General features: G+C 39.5%; 1 protein-coding gene across 1 annotated transcript in view; it reads left to right on the forward strand.

Annotated features, from left to right (window-relative positions):
- The window catches only part of cntnap2a (contactin associated protein 2a), a 328,136-nt gene that overhangs the window by 256,140 nt on the left and 51,212 nt on the right, over nucleotides 1-20,784 (forward strand). Inside the window, exons 16-17 of the mRNA XM_030397660.1 lie at nucleotides 13,287-13,443; nucleotides 16,867-16,994. Of these exons, the coding sequence (XP_030253520.1) occupies nucleotides 13,287-13,443; nucleotides 16,867-16,994 (285 nt within the window). The remainder of the gene's footprint in view (nucleotides 1-13,286; nucleotides 13,444-16,866; nucleotides 16,995-20,784) is intronic.

Raw genomic sequence — 20,784 nt, forward strand, 5'->3', positions numbered from 1 at the left:
AAGATAAGGCCTTTTTTGACATTTTTGACAATCTGGGGTATTCAGGTGGCTGGCATCTATGAGCGAGTACAGGATTGTGATTTTTACAGAAACAAATAAGGATAAAAACCAATGTGCAGCTGAGGTAATAGAGATTTTCTGAGATATCAACAGTTTTAACTTATCTTTTATGATTTATATGATAATGAGAAGTATATCTAACCAGATGACAGATTTTGTGTCCAGATCTGTGGGGAGACGAAAAACTAGACTAGATGACAACCCTCAACTGCTGAATGTTTCGCAATTTTAAATCTTATACCAAATGAGATCTTCCAAAAATTATGGTCAAGCAGTTCTGGGTGGTTTGAAATTTCAAGTGACAGTGCAATCAAGATTGATATTGGATTTCAATTTAAAGTTTTCAATTTTATATCCCTTTATTGTCTAGATCATAACTGCCTGCATTTCTAAATTTCACAATTCTGATGAGGGTAGCATCCCATTCATTCTCATGTATTAAACAGTATGGCTGTTGGTTTCTCTACTACATTACTCAATGTGCAATTCATTCCTTGTTTATTTACTGTAAAGTTAGTGGTGATGGCACCCATTAATGTAAGGGATTGGTGATTGCATAACAGAAACCACTTTTCAAGGTTGTGCTTCAACATCTGTAAGCACAGAAGAACTGGATATGTGATTGTGGCAACTTAGCTTATTATTTTTTACAAGATGTTGGGACAATTTCCAGGCATGTTTGTGGTGACTGAATCAGGTAAAGCAAAACATGGTCCTTTCCTGACCGTAACCAAGGGATTGTCGCGCCCAAACATAACCAAACCATAAGCACAGCCTCCTCACAGCATAACATTTAAAGTGAAACTCTCGCCAAAATGCAACCAAGGCTTTATTTGTGATTGAATATGAGTCAAACCTTCGAGTAAATGCATAATTATGACGAAAGAGGCACTTTTAAGATTTACTGTAGTTTCGTTTTCGGGCAAGCTAATTTTGAACGGGAGTGCTAGGGGCAGGGATACGATGGCATCAAAATCGCTATTTTTAAAACACTAAGAAGGCTCGACACAACATGAAACTTTGCTCGTAGTATCACCAGGGTCTCTACTCATGAACACGAGCATTGAGAACATTGTTTGTGTACACAAAGTTTATGAAAAATAAGATTTTTGAATTACTCACGTTAGCTGCTGCATCTCCGGCGCGCGGCCGTCATGGCAGGCAAAAAGTGTCGATCCACGAGTGCAACCATCAGGAAGGAGAGTAATGGTGGGACGTTCCTCAAGCTTAGTTCCATATGAATGCACGGATAATTCATTGTTTTGTCGTTAGCGAAAAGCAACATTGACGTCCACGTTGAAAAGGGAGCCTCATATTACAAGCAATACGACAATCAGCAGCCGGAAAAGTCACATGACATCTTGCATGGATAATTGTTGCCGGAAGCCAGTATGCTATACATAGCACATAGCACTAGCACTCCCGTTCAAAATTAGCTTGCCCAAAAACGAAACTACGGTAAATCTTAAAAGTGCCTCTTTCATCATAATTATGCATTTACCCGAAGGTTTGACTCATATTCAATCACAAATAAAGCCTTGGTTGCATTTTGGCAAGAGTTTCACTTTAAAGTCGAAAATAAACACAAGCGTTAAAAAGAAATGTAGAGTTCAATGAATCCGTGGCTTGCAGAAGTTCCTACAATGCCCAAATGTAGCCTGTCAATTGGGTCAGACATAGAATACCTTTAAATGAAGAGTCACTGCTGCTGCCTCGTGGCCCAATAATCACCATGATGTATTAAACATAATCCTATTAACCTATTACTGAATCCATTCATTATGCCCATTAATGCACTAATGCATATTTATGCACAACTTACTTGTCTGCACATACCACACGGCTGGCATTAATATGAGCTCTTTATCTTTAAGCATTAACTGTTGGAGCAGTTTCAGCAGTATCAGCTTTTCCTCATTAATATGCAGATCTATGCAGGAACGTCTTCCAAAATCTAAAGGAAAACCTCTGAAGCAAGTCACTGTGTTCATAACAATGTGTCCTCTCAGAGAGACATAAAATGATAAAAATAAATGTATATGAGGTCACACAAGTGGACGACTATCACAAATCACTGTCACAGTAAATCATGCTGAGTGCCCTTAGCTGAGGACACAGAGTAGATAAAATATGATCACAACCTGGATAAATTCTCCCTTAGAAGGAGGTTTGATAAGCTGTTTATATCCATCATCATGTTTCAGTCACATCAGGTATACCCACATTATTTAGAAAAGAAATTGTGATACATTATTTAATGATTTTTCCAAACTTTATTAGGAAAGCAATAACAATAATCACTCAAAGGATAAGGAATTCCATCTACCATATTTGTGAGAAATCCACTAATAAAAGACACATTGTCAATATTTCATCCTAAAACCTGCCTCAAGGGACTGAACCTTCTTTAATATACAAGCTGTTGCCCATTAAATAGATGCTTACATGTGCACAATACTTGTTTTGTTTGTTTTCAACATTAATTTAGCTTTTATTTTGTATGTTTAATTCCCTTTACTGCTCTGAAGGGTATAGAGAAAGATGTTTTGAAATTATGTTTGAAGAAAGAGGAAAATGTGAGGTTGCAGTGTTTTTTTTTTCAGCACACTCTGTCCAGGCCAAGTCAAGGTAGAGAAGGGGTGGGAGACAAAGGACCAGACAATACAGACTAAGTTTGAGCCTAAAGTTTAGCCTCCCAGAGAGAGAAGGACATGGATGGAAAGACCAAAAACAAAACACTAAAAGAAAACAGAATGTGAGGTTTAGTAAAAAGTAGTAGACTCAGCAGAGGAGATGAGGCTGAAAGAAAAAAGCAGGGGAGGAAAGAAGAAGAAGAAGTTAGAGAGAAAAGAGAAAGGAAGGCGGCAGCCGCAGTCAACCTTTACACGAATCAATAACTCAAGCTAAGATGGAGACAGAAGGGCAGTGAGGGAAAGAAGGGGGAGAGGGAACGGAGAGAGGGGGAAACAAGAATACCAAAGGGAGAAAGAGAAAGCAGCTGAGAGGAGCCGACAGCTGAAAACAGAGAGTTAGTAGGAGAGGTATAAGATAAAGAAGGTTGGTGGGTCTTTGTGTGCCCAGGGAGAGGCCCAGCGGGTTAGTGTCTGGACCGGTGAGGTCAACCTCTTCACCTGCGGATCGACAGCAAACAAAGAACAGGGTAGAAATGAAGCAGAGGAGAAGAATGTAGCAGGCAGGATGAGAGAAGAGAGTCATAGGTTATCCTTTGTTCTCCCTTGAAAGACACCATGTAGACTTCTGAAATGTCTGCTGTCTGAAGCAGCCCCAACTTTTATTCTTACAAAGCTGTGGCTCTCAGTCTCTGAGACTGTAATAAAAGCTTAGAAGAAATTCTCAAGGCTGATACTGTACTGTATCCTTGAGACTTTTGAGGCCAGAACATTTTGAGTGTCAATGACCTACACCGCCAAAGGTAAGCCGTGAGCAGGGCTAAACCTCTGTACCGAGTATCTGAGTGTTTAGATCAGTATTGACAGGAGTGACACAAAATATAAAGTACAGAAAGGCATTCAGCCCTCTCTCAATCAGATTGAGAAGACTTTGTTTATCCCACTAGGAGCGCTCTGTTTGAACAGTTTGCCTTGCGCACACACTAAAACATACAGTAACATTTAGCCACAAAAATAGATGAGTATTAGATTAAAAAAATTAAATGAAATAAAATGTGCCACGTAGTTGATTGGAATAAAGGAATCGATAATATAGGAAAATGTTAATAAATACTTTGATCATCAATTAGTAAAATAAAAAACAGTCAAATCAATAAAGGACCAACCGCAGAGGGAATAAAAGATTTCGAGTGGTAGTAGGTTTTACACACATGTAAAACGTAATGGCACCCTGACAGTAACATGATTGTTCACAATTAGTCTTTAATTTTCTTTCTCTGTCTCATTGTTTATGTACACATACATTTTCCCGAGGATGAGACCTGATACCTGTGTATTTTTAATCATTTCACATGACAGTAAAAAGGGAGTGCAGCTTGACCATGGAAGGGAATAAAGTCAGAATTCATGAAAAAAAATTGTCTTCGAGGACAAAAGCCTGAAATCCATCATGCTTCTGACAACAAAGTGGTGCAATAATGTACGTAGCACCGAGTTGTCAGCAGGATGCACAACCCCTTCATGAGTAATACGAAGCCTAAAAGGCTGCGAGAGCTTCTTTGATAGTTGAGCGACAGTAGAGAGACTTGTCTGTGTTGTATTGTGTCACTGCAACACAAAAGACATCCAGACTTTGTCGTAGGTGTGTGCATGCCTGCCCGTGTGTTTGAGCGCGTGGTTGCATTCATCCAAGTGCAGTCGGTTTATCAGTTACATCTGCCCTCTGTGCTGAGCTGTGATGTGCCAGATGCTTTTAATTAAGGCTGTTGTGTAATCTTAATTAAACCACTGGAAGTTTTTTTTCTGGTCAAATGACTTAATTTGAGACCTGTGTTAAAAAGCTTCCACCAAATGCAAAATATTCAGCCATGTACTGTTACTGAAAACAATAATATGGCTCCAACTAGTCACACAAGGTTTTTATGCTACTGACAATGCTATAAAACGCCTTTTCATCTCTCTGTTCTACATAATCCTAATCCTCTTGTGTTGTTGTTCACCGAGCAGCAAACATCACAGCTGAGCGTTGAACATCCTGTCAAAGTGTCTTGATAAATACTTTGAAAAAATCATTAGTCCTTTATGATATTGCTAACCTTTGAAAAGTTTGTGCTTATTGCAGTTTCTGCATGATATCATGATTGCTTACGTGAAGTCTAAGGTAACACTGTTTGATGCTGTCTTTTTCTACAGTCTATAGGCACATCAATTTCAACGCACACAGGAGTTTTATTCTTGAAGGAGCAAATTAGAAAAATGTCTAGCGTTGACAGACTTGATGAAGTTCAATAATTGCATGAGCTATACTTGGGATTTTGCATTAAAAAGTGTTGACTTATTGCTCAAATAACATGACAGCATGGACTGTTTTTTTGCCCTGTTAAACTACATTAATTAGATACTGCTTAATCAAGACGGAAAAAGTTTGACGGCGATAAATAACCTTTTACGACAGGATGATTATTTCTCAAGACACCCACAAATTGTGACAGGCTTTCTTGTCACAGTAAAGGAAAGGTGGCAAACTCTCTCTCTCACCCCAATCCCTCCAAACGCCTCCGTCACAACTGATCCTTCGCTTTACCCTTTCTCCCTTTTCATGTACTTCCTTTTTGTCTCTGTATTTCTGACTGCTCTGTTTTCTCGTTTCCAGCTCTCTTTTTCCCTCCACCTGCCTTCCTCTCTGATATTCCCATTCTCCTCCTCTTACTCGCTCTCTCTTTGCCCTCATCTGTGCGGGGTTGTTTATGCCCCGTTCATCCACCTCTGTAATTATGAGTGTTGTTCACTGTATCCCCATCCATATGATGAGCTGACGGATATGCAGGGAGATGGATGGTGTGAGTAAAAGAGCAGAGTGAAAAACGAGTGTGTCTTGGCAGAAGCCATTTTCCTCATGACACATCTGTCCATCGGCCTTGACCTGAGGGGATACGGCACTAAATCTGACTTATAGTCATAAACACAGAGACACACACACACACACACACTCTGATTGAGATTACCCTGCGGTAATGATGATTATAGTTGTTTATGTTCTTTAGCCTACACTGTTGTCAGTTACAATGGCTGCTGGAGGTGTGTGTTTTTGTTTGTGCACACATTCTGCTTAGTCTGTGCTCATGTTTGTGTGGATTCACTTGCCAACTCGAGTGCATACTTTAGATTCAGGAAAAGGGGGTAATTGCAGCAGAGTCAGGTTATTGTGTCCTTTATCAAGCAGACAAGCCAATTAGGGACACAACCATTGATATTAATTTTCCCTCCCTCCCCCTCTCTCCACCTCTCCTGGGTGGTTTTTCATTTAATGGCCGAATAGACTCCGTGATGGCCTGTGAAGAGTTGTAGATGGGTGCAGGGGTATGCAGAGTTTAGTGTAGAGCATAGCTATGTGCTGAACAGCGGACGGAGGAAGGAGGCTCGGCATCTGAACTGTCAGGAAGCTGGATCGCATTATAAGTGCTTTCAGGTAGAAATTGTTGAAATAACTCATTACTCCTCCCGGGCCTTTTCTGCTGTGTGTTCTGATGTAGACGACGGAGATGTCTCATCTGACATCGCATGCACTGCAAGCATCAGTGAACTAATTTCTACTGTGTTCCTCTCTAACCTCCTCCCTTCACTGCCAGAATGAATGATTATAGAATTGTTTTTGCTTTTTGTGACAAAGGGAAAATAAATCCACGTTTATTATTTCCTTTGATGATAGAATTGATCCATTAGTGGCCTCAACACAGCACTCAAAATAATAGCAGGCCTGTCTAATGGGCACAGCTTCACCTGTGAAATGAATATAGCAGTTGCTTTATTTTACTTGAGATTTCTGTTCTGCAAGTGTATGCAAATTGGAAATTATGTAGCCCAGTTTGCATATTTAGACAAAATATCAGAGAATGTGTACTAAAAAGGATAATTCTCTTAATGCGAGTAATCATGTGGGAAAGTTTGGTCGTGTTATGTATCAACATGTTTATTTCCTCACATTCTAGGCCAAAATGTGGGTTTCGGTTGCACCACCTTAAGCTCATCTTTTGTTCCTATCTGTATACTTAATATCCTTGATATCTGTTCATACATTTTAACTTATTGTTTCCCTCTCTTAATGCTGTGCTTGAGTTTTGACAATACCAACCACCAGGCAAAGTTATGTGACATGCTGACTGCATTTCCCTCCTCATAAAACCTTTGCAGAGTAGATTTCTTGTAAATGTAATCCATTTACACCCGTTTTGCGTGTCAGCAGTTTTCACGTTATTTGTAGTTTTACTGCTTCACTTCATTCTTTGACCCTTGTTATCGCCACCAAATGTCGATCAGTGGAATAGTGTCAAACATTGGCAGGAAACCCTGCTCTTCAAAAGATTGCTCCATGGTGCTACTAGCGGTCAGAAACTTCACAAGATTTAAATTACGTCAAAAACGATACAACACTCATTTCACCCACATTCACTCAATCAGGTGTACAGACTTACAAAGACTTACAGATCACAGGTTCGATATTTTGGTATGCATCATAGTCATCTGCAGATCGGACTGTAAGGGATAGACAGGGAGGGCGGGAGGTGGTTCAAATGTGACTTCACGCAGATCACATTCAGGGTAAAAGGGAGTACGCAATTAGCATGGATTAAAAGGCAGATTATTACAGGGCTAATGAGAACATAAAGAGATTAGATGCCAGGAAAGAGTTGCAGAGACATGGGATAGATAGACAGATATGAAGCACGGGGAGAGAAATAGGCAGCTGAGACCAACTGATACGAGAATGCAAGGACAAGGTGTCCGAGGCAGATACGGAAGAGGTGGGAGAAAGAGTGACCTGGTAGAGCAAGAGATCCAGGGTAGCAAAGTTAGACGGTAGACAGACATAATAGGACGAAAGATATAAAGAAAGAGGCCTCTGAGACCAAGAGATATGAGCGAGCAAGGAAAAAGGGTGGGGAGCGAGTAGAAGAGAGAGGCCTAAATATGTGGGAGCCTTAGAGATGGAGTAAACGGTGGAGGGGTCGGGAGGTAGGAGAGGTTCCTCGAAAGTAAATTGATGGATGGGTGGTCGGGGAGAGGAGAAAGATTGAGACAATAGAAAGAGACAGGGGAGCGAGGCAAAGACTGAGACAGATTAAAAGGAGCGGAGAGAAGAACACACAGACACACATATACCCGAAGAGATAAACAAAAAGACAGAGACAAAGACACAAAGGCACACAAATTCTCTCTCTTTCTCTTGTCCTCCAAATGCACACACATACACACACACACACACACACACAAACGCACACTGCATTATCTGTAGCTCTCTCAAGAGATCGCGGGGTATGGCTAATATGCGTCTCCACGGCCTTCACACAAAAAAACTGAGATGTTAAGAAGATAGGAGGCTAACAAAGACCAGTGGGTGTGGAGTGGAGACACTAGGCTCTGTGCACAACAAACAGAAATGCAAACAAATGATGACAACAAAGAACAGAAACCAGCGGCGAGATTTCAAAGACAAATTGATTCACAGCTTTGCGTAAAGACCCTCCAAGACAGAAAATGTATGTGTGCCTGTGTATATGAGGGGGCGTGTTCTTGTCATTGTCCAGAGCCCATGAGAAAGAGCGAGAGCGGTCAATGGGTGTGTACACGTTTCTGTTGTGTCTCTCCTGATGGGTGTTTTCCAGCAAGTACAGTGTGCTTAAGACTTCTTCATGCCCTTTCTTTTTTATTTTTTTTTTGTCTGAATAATACAGTAGCTGCTTGTTAGAAGAGAGGAAATAAGAGTATTGATTTCCTTTCACACTCCTTGGATCAGTGCAGAGAGCTGGTGAACTGTTGATATTATCATCTGAGCATGCATACACCATTCGTGCATTTGCGCTTTCACTGAACATTTGCACTCTGAGATACACCTGTCACTTACCAGGGTCAGTCAAGACAATGATAATCAGCCTTTTAGTTGTAATGATTGCAGTACAGCTTATATCTAAGAGAGGTTTATGAGAAAGCCAGTCAAGGGTCATACCTTCCTGGCATTTCAGCTCCAGCTGACCACCTTTCTTAAAGACCATTATTTTCCAGATGGGGGGAAATATGGGACTCAGCATGTCGAGTGCCATTTTGGATCCACTGACCTTTCAGTTCACGCTGTGTCAGGCAGGGGTGCGATATGATTTAAGTGTGGCCCATGTGCTCTTGTGGCTTATAATAAGGGTTGCTTTAAAGTGAATTAACCCCTATAAGGTTATTGAGAACATCAAAATAAATAAGATGGTAAGACATTTAATGAGCACGTATAGGAAACTTGTTTCCAGTATATCAAGTTATTATTAACATTATAAAAGCCTTATAATTGTTTATGGTAGTGTTACAAACATTTCTTTTTTCATCATGTCATTGTCAATTATTTACTAAACTTTTGTGTTGCTTTATTAAAATTCATTCTTAACTTTTGAATAATACTTTATCATATGAATTTGAGCATATTAACGGTTAACTAAATGTTTTTTACACCTACCAGATCTAAAGAAAGAACAATGCCTTGTTTGGGTTAGTTGATCCTTTACTATGCACTTATTAACAGGTAACTATGCATACTATTATATCCTGTAAATAATTGCTTAATGATTGAAATTATACTTATCACATTGCTTTGATATAAAGAGCACAATAATTAAAAGCAAAAACCAAATCTTCATCAACTGAATTCTCAAAGAACAGAATTTGATGAATCTGTCACAACATGCAGTGGTGCACCTGTGTTAGTGCTCACACTCAGGTAAGGCCTTACGTTAACAATAAGAATGACATTTGGTTCAGCTTATCACTATGGAGACTGTGATCGTGCTCTCTCCCTCTGTCTCTTTTTCATTGCTGTGCTTTCTTGCTGCCGTTCATCTTATCGCACAGCCTCCCGCTCTCCTGCTCTGTGTCTTTGTCTTTCCCTCCACGACTCTATCTGTCTTTGCTCGGAGAGTATGAGTCTGTGTGATACAGCAGACAAGATGAAGATGGAGACATTAACCTGTGTAGATAAGAAGGGGGGATAAGTAGTTGTGTGTGTCTGTAGTTGTGAGTGCATGCATGTTTTTACGTGTTGATAAAAATAACAAATGAATAAAGCCATCACAAAGTTGTGTTGCCGTCCCTGCGGACAGAAGATGAACACAGCCCCAGGCCTTATCACAGTCATATCTATTTTTTTTTTTCTCCTGTGACCATTTAGTGTGTTTGTTGTGTGATTTGTTGTGTGATTTGTCGTGTGGTTGTGTTATGGCTCCTTGAAACTTTCACAGCTTAATTCTTGTTTATTATGGCCTTGATCATCATTTTGCCAAATGTGTCTGTTAGTCGTATCTAGAGTTGCAAGGATGAGTGCATTAATTAAAGAAAAAACACAGATTTATGTCACTTCTATGACTCTTCTATGAATGTCTCTGAGTTGTGAACAAAACAAGACTTTCGAGGACATCACCTCAAGAAGTGATTTTATGGACCAAACAATAACAACAACAGATTAATTGAAAAGATGATCAACAACTTAATCTATAGTAAATTATCATTAGTTGCAGCCATCTTATTGCCAGGATATGAGTGTGTGCAACACTATGGCAAGTGCGATAGGTCAAAGCTACAGTTCTCAATACAAGACATACGTCTGTCCCTTTTTAACTGCTTTTATTCAACGAAAAAATCTGTGGAACAAAACCTTTGCCCCTCCAAGACTGCTTTTACTAAATTCAAAGCCGAAGTACTCCTTTTGTCTTTATCCCTTTTTGTTTTTAATGTTTCATGAGAACAGGTACATACAGCTACAGCTCCTTGGGCTGATCATGCTGTTGGGGGACTTCTGATAATTATAGTGCACCTGCTTTTTAAAACCCAGGACTTTTGTAAACACACACACACACACACACACACACACACACACACACACACACACACTGTCCCTCTCACACACATGCAAACGTGTTGCTAGACCTCATCTTGGCATTGCCCTTTATCTGCTGCTCACTGTGCGAACTCTGCACCAGCATGGTTCTATCTCTCCTCCCATATATCTCCATCTATCCATGCTGTCATCCCCTTTTATCTCCACCTCCGCCGTCTTCCTTACTCTCCACTCCTCAGTGGTTTGTTTTGGCAGAGCTTGAACAGCATCACACAGGAGGCTTAAACTGGCACAATACAAAGCTCCCCATCCACCTGATGCCTTGCTGTTCTTCCTTTCTTCTCTCCTCTCTCCTTTCTGCTCTCTCCTCTCCTCCTCTCTCCTGTAGTTACTCATTATTATATTAAATTAGTGGCATACTTCTTGATCCCTACCTGTCAATAAAACTTAGCAGATTGAAGACTCAAATCGGGTGTGTTATGACATGGCAGGGTTAGTGAGGCCAGGCAGAAAGTGAGAGAATGAGCTTTCACTCACTGTTGCACACTGCATGTTCTTTCTCAAACACAAGACAGCATGACTGTTGTCTTTCATGATTAGTTGCACCCACCCTTACATGTCCATGTTTGCAACTTGATTCTTAATGCAAGACAGTCCATTATTCAGTCATCTATTTTTGCAAACTCTCTGTTACAAGTAAAGGTCCTGAATTCAAAACCTTACTTAAGTAAATGTACAAAGGTATTTGCATCAAAATAGAATTAAAGTACCAAAGGTAAAGTAATCAGTACGCAGAAAGGCCCATTTCAGAAAAATATTTATTATAGTACTTGTTTAAAATATTGTAATACTTTAATATTGCAGTTGGTGATGGAGCACAATTTATTTTTGTATATTCACATGGGTAGCTCTATAGTAATACATCATAAATTATCAGTTGATTATATTATGTATCAGTAATCGGAATTTTCTTAGTATTTAAATCTGTCAGACAAATGTAGTGGAGTAAAAAGTACAATAATACCCTATGAAATGTTGTGGAGAAGTACGAAGTAGCAGAAAAATACTCAGCCTCATACTCAGTACATCATAATTGTACTTAATTACAGCACTATTTATAGCTACATTCCATTTATGGTGATAGTATCTTGGAACATCTTCGCAAAAACAGAGGTATTATTTAGGTGTGATTGGGAGTTTGGAGATGATTGATGCTAAAAGCTTTTCACTGATTATAGGAGATTATGAGAGTTTTTTACTTGTGCAGCAATCGTTTCATCGGACAGGACCTACAGGCAGCATAGCTGCAGCCACTCGCCATTCACTTTGAATAGTGGCCGCACATCAGCTTCAAGGACGATGACACGACACTCACTAATTGGGTTGGGGGGCAGGATGGTTGCCGTTTTGGGAGGGCAGAGGCTTAGCTTGGTTGGGTGTGGTTGGGGACGTCACTGACCTCTCTGTGAAGGTCTTAAATGCAAACTTGGATCTCACTTATATGGCCGTGCAACACAACCACATATACACACACAGACACACACACACACACACACACACACACACATGCTTCCACACAAAGGAAGAGGATTGCGAAGTCTCATGAGGAGGTACTGTTAATCCTATTGACAATGGCTTGTCTGAACAGTGGCCTGAAGAGAGATGAGGCTAATTCTTTTTATGAGGACAATAAACCCCCAGGTCACCAAGGTCAACACACACACACACACACAGAATATATACAAACACAAAGAGTCACATCCGTGGTTGTTTACTGGAATTTAGCCCCAGTCTAGAAAAGTGTAATAATACAGTATATCATACGACTCGATGCAATTGTGCTGCATCAAGTCTTCTTCAATCCCCTTCTGTAAAAAATATGGCTCCGGAGATTTCATCGTCTGATGGACTTTGACAAAGCGATATTGACAATGCGGCTTATTTTCCTGGAATAAAGATGGAAACGTAATATTGTTTCATTCTCTCTTGCTGTTGTTGTGATGTATATCCTGGCACCAAAATATTTACACCTATCTCTCTGTCTATAGTTACTGTCTCCTGCCAGAATACATTATCCAAGGCAGAGAAAACAATATTGCATTTCTTATTGAAAAGCGGCGGTCCTTCACCTTTTATCAACTCATTAAAGTACACACACACTCACAGGCACACATGCACACAAAGAGGTGTTTTAGCACCTCTGTTGTGCACATCTTGTGCTTAGAAGTACCTACATCAGCATAAACACTTATTAACACCAACACTTATTTACACAAAGATTGACACATAATAATGCGAAAGATGGATGTAAATGTAGCACTCAATCTGTGTTTTAATCAGTTCTAAAATCACAGGTGTGATCTGTGACTAAGTGTGCCTGCCAGTCTCAAAGGCATTTACCATCCAGCTGTGTTAAACATGTTGAACAAATGAATTTCATTCAGCATGCAGCTGCTTGCTGTCAATATAAATCACATTAATGTGACAAAAGTCTCAAACAGTTAATGAATTGACAATTAATCACTTCTAATGGGAAGGAGTTTGGACAGTTTAATAACACAACTTAATTGCCTTCACAAAGTTTGTATCCCTGTCTCTGCTGTGTTTTTCTCTAAAAGGGCACAGCTAACATAGTAGTACTGAGACATAAACCACGAGAGACGTGACTGTTCTCTCGAAAGGAACTCACACATTGTTTTTTGTTTGTGTCTGTGTTTACTCCCCAGATGGGACCCCTTACACTTGGTGGGTGGGTCGGGGCAGCGAGAAGCACTTCTACTGGGGTGGCTCATTGCCCGGCATCCAGAAATGCGCCTGTGGCATCGACAGGAACTGCACTGACCCAAAGTACGACTGCAACTGTGACGCAGACAACAAACAATGGTAAGTCAGACCATCACGAACAAGTTCAGCAGGAGCACAAACAATTTATGTCGTATTGATTGACTTCCCCTCACTTTCAGTTTTGCCGAGACTTTAGAGAAAGTTTGCAGCAACAGCTAGCGCTATAAAGTGCCCTATCACTAATGCAGGATTACATCTGGGTTATCTGAGGGTCAATGGTATTATACACTGTCTAAAAAGTACATTTACACCAGAGTTTTACCCAAAGATCATGGGTCGTGTTCATGTCATTATAAACCATAACACTCAAAAGCAATTGACTGCAATCCAAGAACAATACTGCTTCTGTATTCTGCATGTAGCTTTAGCATTTGTCTTTTAGTACGTTGTCACATATGTAACTATATAGTTCATATTTTAGGAAAATCAATACTGAATGTTGATACAACCTAGCCAGAGCTGATTAAATCTGCGATGGATGATTGTAATTTTAATAGAAAGTTCTAAGTTTGTCGACCAGAAATAGGAAGCTCCTCTTAGCTCCTCCAATCAATCATCGACCAAGAAAGTGTTGATGTAAACTGCAAACGTCCAGTAATTGAATGTACAGCTTGATACACATAGCACCTGTAACTAAGGAGGATTGGGCTTAGTGAATGGTCAATTACCGTAATCACAGTCAATGATAAATAATTCAGTGAAAACATGCTTTTTAACTAATAAGGACTCTTACTATTTGCCAGAAAGCAGCTCCACAGGACAGCAGATACTTAAAATGTCTTGGCCAAAGGTGGTTGAGGGACACAGGAGTGTTTGACATTCAGTTAGCCCTCCCGCAGATGCCCTCAGCTGGTCAGGTGAACTGGTTGAACTTCAATTCAACTTTAGCAATAATAAATGTTTTTCAGTACTGTACAGTACTTTACTTCAGGCTTGCAACTGTTTTTAAATAAATTTATTTTTTAAAAGGGATTGTAAAGTGTCAATCTGAGAGCCTTTTATGTTACATAAGTAGATGAAGAATTTAATTCTGGTTGATATTCATGTAGAAAAACACCCATGAATTTCTGAAACAAAGAACTGAACCTCTTGCCTGAAAAACTGCCATATGGTATTGCTCTATCGACTGAACTTAAAAGAGAAACATGTCATCACCCACTGTGCTGAAACTAAAATTGTCACCACTCTAATGCGAACGATTGCATTTATCCGTCAGCTCAGACGTTGCCTTAGCCGGACTGTCTGACAAGGTGTCTAACTTCAAAGGCTGAAGTGACTGAATGATGAATGCCACCATCAATGATGCGTTTATTTAGGACGGATGTTTGCCTCCTGAACAGTTTGTGTTTCGAAGCTCTTTTGGCCAGTAGATTGATCTTCTCATTAAACCAACTGCATCGCTGTCTTCGTGTGTGCATGCTGTATGTTTGCGCACTGTATGTTAGCAAGAAGAGGAGATTTCATTGGCTTGCATGTCCTCCCCCCTCATCTCTGAAGCTGATTAGATTACACATGTCTTATTTTGTTTCGTTCTCCCCATTAATATTATATGCATTAATGTCTCATTGTTTGGCTGAGTGAGTTTTTGAATTATTACCCAGATAACTCTATTTCCACTCATTACCCATACTTAGGCAGCACATAGAACCACATATGAAAGCACAAAGCCATAAATTGGATTCTTACTGTTTTACTTCCAAACTGCAATGAATTGCAAACAATTCAAGTCAAATAGTTATGTGAAGAATTAGGAACACGTCCTATTCAAACTCCTTCCCACTTTGAAGGCTGGGATTTAAATATTCAATGTTTGTAATACGTACACTGCCCTTCTCATCCGTAGATTAATTTAGATACCCATTCATGCATGCATCCGTCCTTTGTTACTATTTAACCACATCCTATATGTGTTACTGCTGTCTTTTATACACACCCCGTTCTTTAATTATTGTGTAAAGTTATGTAAAGTCTTTACAACAATGGCCAATGTTTTTTTTTCCTCTCATCTCTATTATTGTTATTATTGTTATTATTGTTGTTATTATTATTATTATTTACAAAAGTAACAATAACTAAAAATATATATGCAAAACTAAAAATGTGTCATTTTTAAGACAATAAAGGGGGAAGAAAGAAAAGACATACATTTTCAAATATATATAAATACAAACTCCTGTGCAATATTGTATGCAACCATACTGTCTTAAAGTCACTAAAAAAATGTAATGAAAGAGTCGCAATTTATGTGCTAAAAATATTGTAGAGGTTAATGCACAGGGGCAAATGTATTGTCATATTGTGATCATGTAGGTCACCAGATTCCTTTTTCCAGAAGAATACTATTAATGCATACATACCATTACTTATGTCTATATAGCTGGATCCAAAAGGTTGAAACCAGTATAGTAATCTTTCTCTTCATGCAGAAGGATTATTGACTCTATACACACATTAAAGCCCTGCAAGAAGTACTTAAAGACCAACAGAGACCAAGGAGCCCTGACTGGTAAACCTGAGTCAGTAGGTCTTTGCACAAACTTGTGGAGTCCATGCCAGCTGGAGATGCTGCCAATAAAGCAAAAAGGGGGGTATACAAATTTAACGAGTGGCATGATATCGAGATATTCACGATAATTGTGATATTAAAAATGTCAATTCTGATATTGTGTTAATAATGGACGAATGATAAAATAGTGTAAATAATCAATTTACACACGAAGACAGCGATGCAGTTGTTCCGGTCAGTTCAGTTCATAAGTTATGGATCCAGACTCTCTCCACCTTCCTATACGTACCCATAAAATTGAAAGTTGGGTTTGATTGCTTAGCTTGCATTATCTTTATAAGATATCACGATAATATCATTATCGTGAATTTATTTGGCTACAGCAATCAGCCCTATACCAATAACTAAGATGTTCTGATTTTCATGAATATATTTTTAAAGATTCAATTTATCATTTGTAATAAAAAGAAGATAAAATGGGATTACATCCGACAAATGCAAAATAGGAGTATCTTGACTGGTGATTTCAGACTTTTGGACCCGTCCGTATATGAAACTGGTTGACTTGGCTCTGCACAGTGCCTCTATTGTTACGATAACAATAGATACAATACAATAGATACGATGCAAAGTGTGTACTGTATGTTAAGTAGTATGAACTATTGCTATGCTTAATGTAAGATGATTTAACAGCTATCATTTGCAATACATGTTCACCATGCCATCCTAACATTTTCCATTTTCAACTGTAGCCTGCCCTTCATATCAGTATCACTTTGACAAACTACAATTATTACTCTATAAAAGCAGCATTGGCATAGTTGTGAATAGTAGTGTGTGTATAATCACACATGTCTGAAATACAAGCAGAAGATGCAGACGTTGCAGATTTTTAACAGTATTTAACCTGGATTTTCCTCTTTCCACTGTCTGCATGTTTCTTTTAACTCACTCAGGAGAGAAGATTCTGGTCTTCTGGTGAATAAAGAGCATCTGCCAGTCAGCCAGGTTGCTGTGGGTGACACCAACAGACCAGGCTCTGAGGCCAAGCTGACTGTCGGACCGCTACGTTGCCAAGGAGATAGTAAGTGTTGCGTCATGTACATGTGTATTGTGGAGTTGTAGCTCTTGATGCAACCTTATGCAGCCATCTTAGGCCTTTTTGGCTGACAGGAAGCCTAGACAATTATTAACCAGAGCCATGTTAGAGTCCAGAATGATGATTGGCTTGGTGCATTGGTGCTCCAAAGTGTTTGAAACGTATTCAATTAATGACTGAATCTGGGACATACAATAAGAAACTTTAGCTGATAATTCAGTTTGGTTAAATTAGTGCTCTTGCTGTGCTGATAATAGTGGAGGTTATTGATTTAGAATTAAGCTAAGTAGTTCATGACAATTTAATTAAAAACGGATAAGGAATCTATCTCAGAAATGTCACTGAAACCAAATTTGTAGACAGTGTTGCTTTGATATAGTAATAATATAAACAGTATTATAACCAAAATGACAGCCTGTATTCCCCATTAGTCCTGACTTTGGACTTCAAGGAGGATCTGCAAAGAGCATGAAAAGGTCAGTTAGGTAGCCAGTAGCTAAATCATGCTGTGCTTCAGAACTCTGGAGAGGTGAAAAAAGGAACCTTTGAGGCAAGAGATCTGCACTACAATGGCTTAATTGAGAGGAAATACGGTATGTGTGTTAATGACTTCCTCCAAGTCAGCCGCTGAGAAGAGTGGGATTCATTTCAAAATACATCTCAGCTGGATATAGGAGCATGACTGCATAACCTTTGTGAACAACTCATCAAAGGTTGAATCAAGAGATCACCTCCAGTCTCTTTAATACAGCCCCTATTAAAATGCTCCTGCTGATGTTGTGTGTAGCATTTGAACAGTTGGAAGAGCACACAGGCATTTTTTTATCAGATGTCAAGCTGTCGGAAATTCCTGGTCAAATTGTTGATGGCACTAGAAAGCACTGTTGAAATAATTTATATGGTGTGATCATTTTACTACATGGCAGACTTTATAGAGTAAATGAGACAGTGCGTACAACAAAAGTCTCCAGGCTAAACAGTATAGTAGTAGATAAAGGTCGTCTTGCTTGTTAAGATTGCTCCTTGGTGTCTGTTGGACCATGATAGTGTTGTGTCTGAATACCATTGCTAGAGGAGGTCAAGTAGCACTGCATGGAAAATGGAACATAATCTAAAAATACTACAATCGCATTTTCCTAGATCTTTTACCTAAAGAGGGTCCCTCAGGAGATCTGCCTCACATATAAGGAAGTTACCTAAAACCAGTGTGGAATATTTCTAAAATAGAGACAAAAAAAAGACTGGATAAAATGAACTGTGAGAATATTGGATTTATTTCTGTTCACTTTCCCACTGCATTTTTTGTACTGAGGTTAAAAATGACCCATAGAAACCAAGTCAGTGTCATCTGTCTCCCTCGCTATTGCCACATTCAGGTATGTAATAAGGGGAAGCTGGAAGAATTGTGTAATACTGGAGAGCAAAGTGCCAGGAGTGTGAGAATGATACCTGCCTACATTTACACACCTAAACTCCTATTACTACTTGAATTGATTATATTAAGTGGCAGGTGCATATTGTGCAGTTTGGGGAGCTCAGCATAGAAACTTTAATATTATACTATAGGCCTACTGCTGGTTAAAAAAAAATCATTTAAAGCAAGGACATACAGAGAATGGTTAATGAGAAAGTAATCTCTCTTTTTGTTTATAAAATTCACTGTACCATTTACTGAAGAAGCCTGACTCCGGTGAAGGGTACATGGTGTGCATGGTGGTGTACGCCAGTATTTCACCATGTAGAAGCAGTCAGTCACACATCTAGGCTTTTGGGAAACCCGTAATTAAATCCACCTGTTGTATATCTTTATCGCTGGTAGAAAAACATGGTAATAAGGAGTTGCGTCTGTTACTAAAATTCAATAGAAAAAGGTATGGTCTCACGCAGAATTGGCTACGCTATGTGACCTTAATCAACAGAGAGAAAGAGAAAAAGGCTGCTTTGGTCTTAATTATCTTTATCCACTGTGGAATTAAATGTTTTCCTCTTTCCTCATCTTTTATTCCCAATGGAAATTAAACATTATCAGTATGTCTTGAACTGTACAATGCATTCAGACATTGTTAGCTAAACTTTTGGAAAGTAACGAACATCTTTTGACAATTAGAATTTGCTGTTGATGGTTTGAATGGGGGCCCAATTAAAAACTAACGTGAGAGAGAACAAGAGAAAACACTTCATGCATAGCGGAGTACAATTGGACACATTGTTATTCTTGGGTTGCACTTGAGTGTGAAAATAACACATTGCTTATGCTCACATTGTTCCATCAGTCAGGGAAAATGTTGTTTCATCTCTGTCTTTCTACTCTGGAAAATTATGTGAATGGGGTGTGTGGGAGTGTGTGTGTTTTTTGTCTGCAGGCAAATGCATTGATGCTTATGTATGTATGTGTGGCCAAATCCACTTTTTATTCACATCTATGTGGTGCTTCTAGTTTTGGCTGTTTGTCAGGTATACACCAGACATCAGATGCTGCAGAAACCCACACATACACATACTGGGAGGCAGTTTATTCCTCATTGTTTCTCTTCCTGTCTATTATTCTAATCAGTGTTGGCACACTGCTCTCTGTGGGACATTGGGTCAACTAGGAGACACATACAGATTCTGCCGCTCCATCAGTTGGACCACTTTCCTTTCCTCCTCACCCTTGAACCTTTGCTGTTTCACTTTGCTTCACTTTGTCCGGAACCTACCTGCGGTGTGTCGGTCCCACAGCGTGGACTGTCAGGTCAGCATGGATTAATTACCTCACCTTCCTGGTGCATCTGTAATACTTGGGTAAATGAAACATTTCTCATTCTGAATCAGAGTGGGCTTTCACACAAACTCATAAAAGTCAAATGGATGATGGAAGCCTTATCCTAATGATATAAAGCCACACAACCATAAAGAATGGCTCCCATTACTAGGAGAAGCTGTAGGGCTGAAAAAACACACACCAGCATGTGACTCACAGCAAAACACCCACAGCCACTGTTTTTCCATGTGAACCTGCACACCAGGGGTGTCGGCAAGGCACCTTAAGATTGTGCAGGATGACGCTTGAAGACATGTCAGTCACAGTTCTACTTCATCATGAATGTCAACTCTGAGAAAAGCAGCATTTTCATTATTTGCCGCCCAGGGTCAACATCTGGTTAATGCACCTTGACAACTAATTTTGTTGCTGCACTGAGTGACCAGTTAATATTGCCGATGGTTATCTAACACTCTAAGGTGATTATCAAAATGATCATTAAAAGGACGAACAGGTGAAGTGAATAACTTTGAACATCTTATTACATCGCAGTGCCCTTCTTGGAAACCTCAGGCCCTGGCATTCATATTGATGCCACCAGACATGGACAGTACTGCCCAAATACTGTTGCAGGTCAAAAATTGTTCAGGAATGACCTGAGGAATGTGACAAAGCCCAAGGCATCAACATGGCCTCCAAATTCCCCAGATCCCAATCAGATTGTGCAGACGTGGCATATCCTACAACAAGTCTGATCCATGATGGACGCACTGTGGGTTGGGGATGTCCACTGGTGTCTGGCTCCTTTGGCTTGCAAAATGGGGCATTTGTAAGGACATAGCAAAAGTGCATTGCACAAGCAAGGTCATAGATATTTATAAACTTTATAGTGCAGTTTATAAAATAGATATATGTCACACTATATGGTGTAGAGCAGAAAACCAATTGGCTTAGAGCCAAGAATATGTTTTGTTAGCTTACTATGCCTCAGGCCAACTATGAGTCGTTTCTTTCATCCCTCCTAAATGTGAC

Source organism: Sparus aurata, chromosome 19 (genome assembly GCF_900880675.1).
Source record: "Sparus aurata chromosome 19, fSpaAur1.1, whole genome shotgun sequence".
In the NCBI taxonomy this organism is placed as follows: domain Eukaryota; kingdom Metazoa; phylum Chordata; class Actinopteri; order Spariformes; family Sparidae; genus Sparus; species Sparus aurata.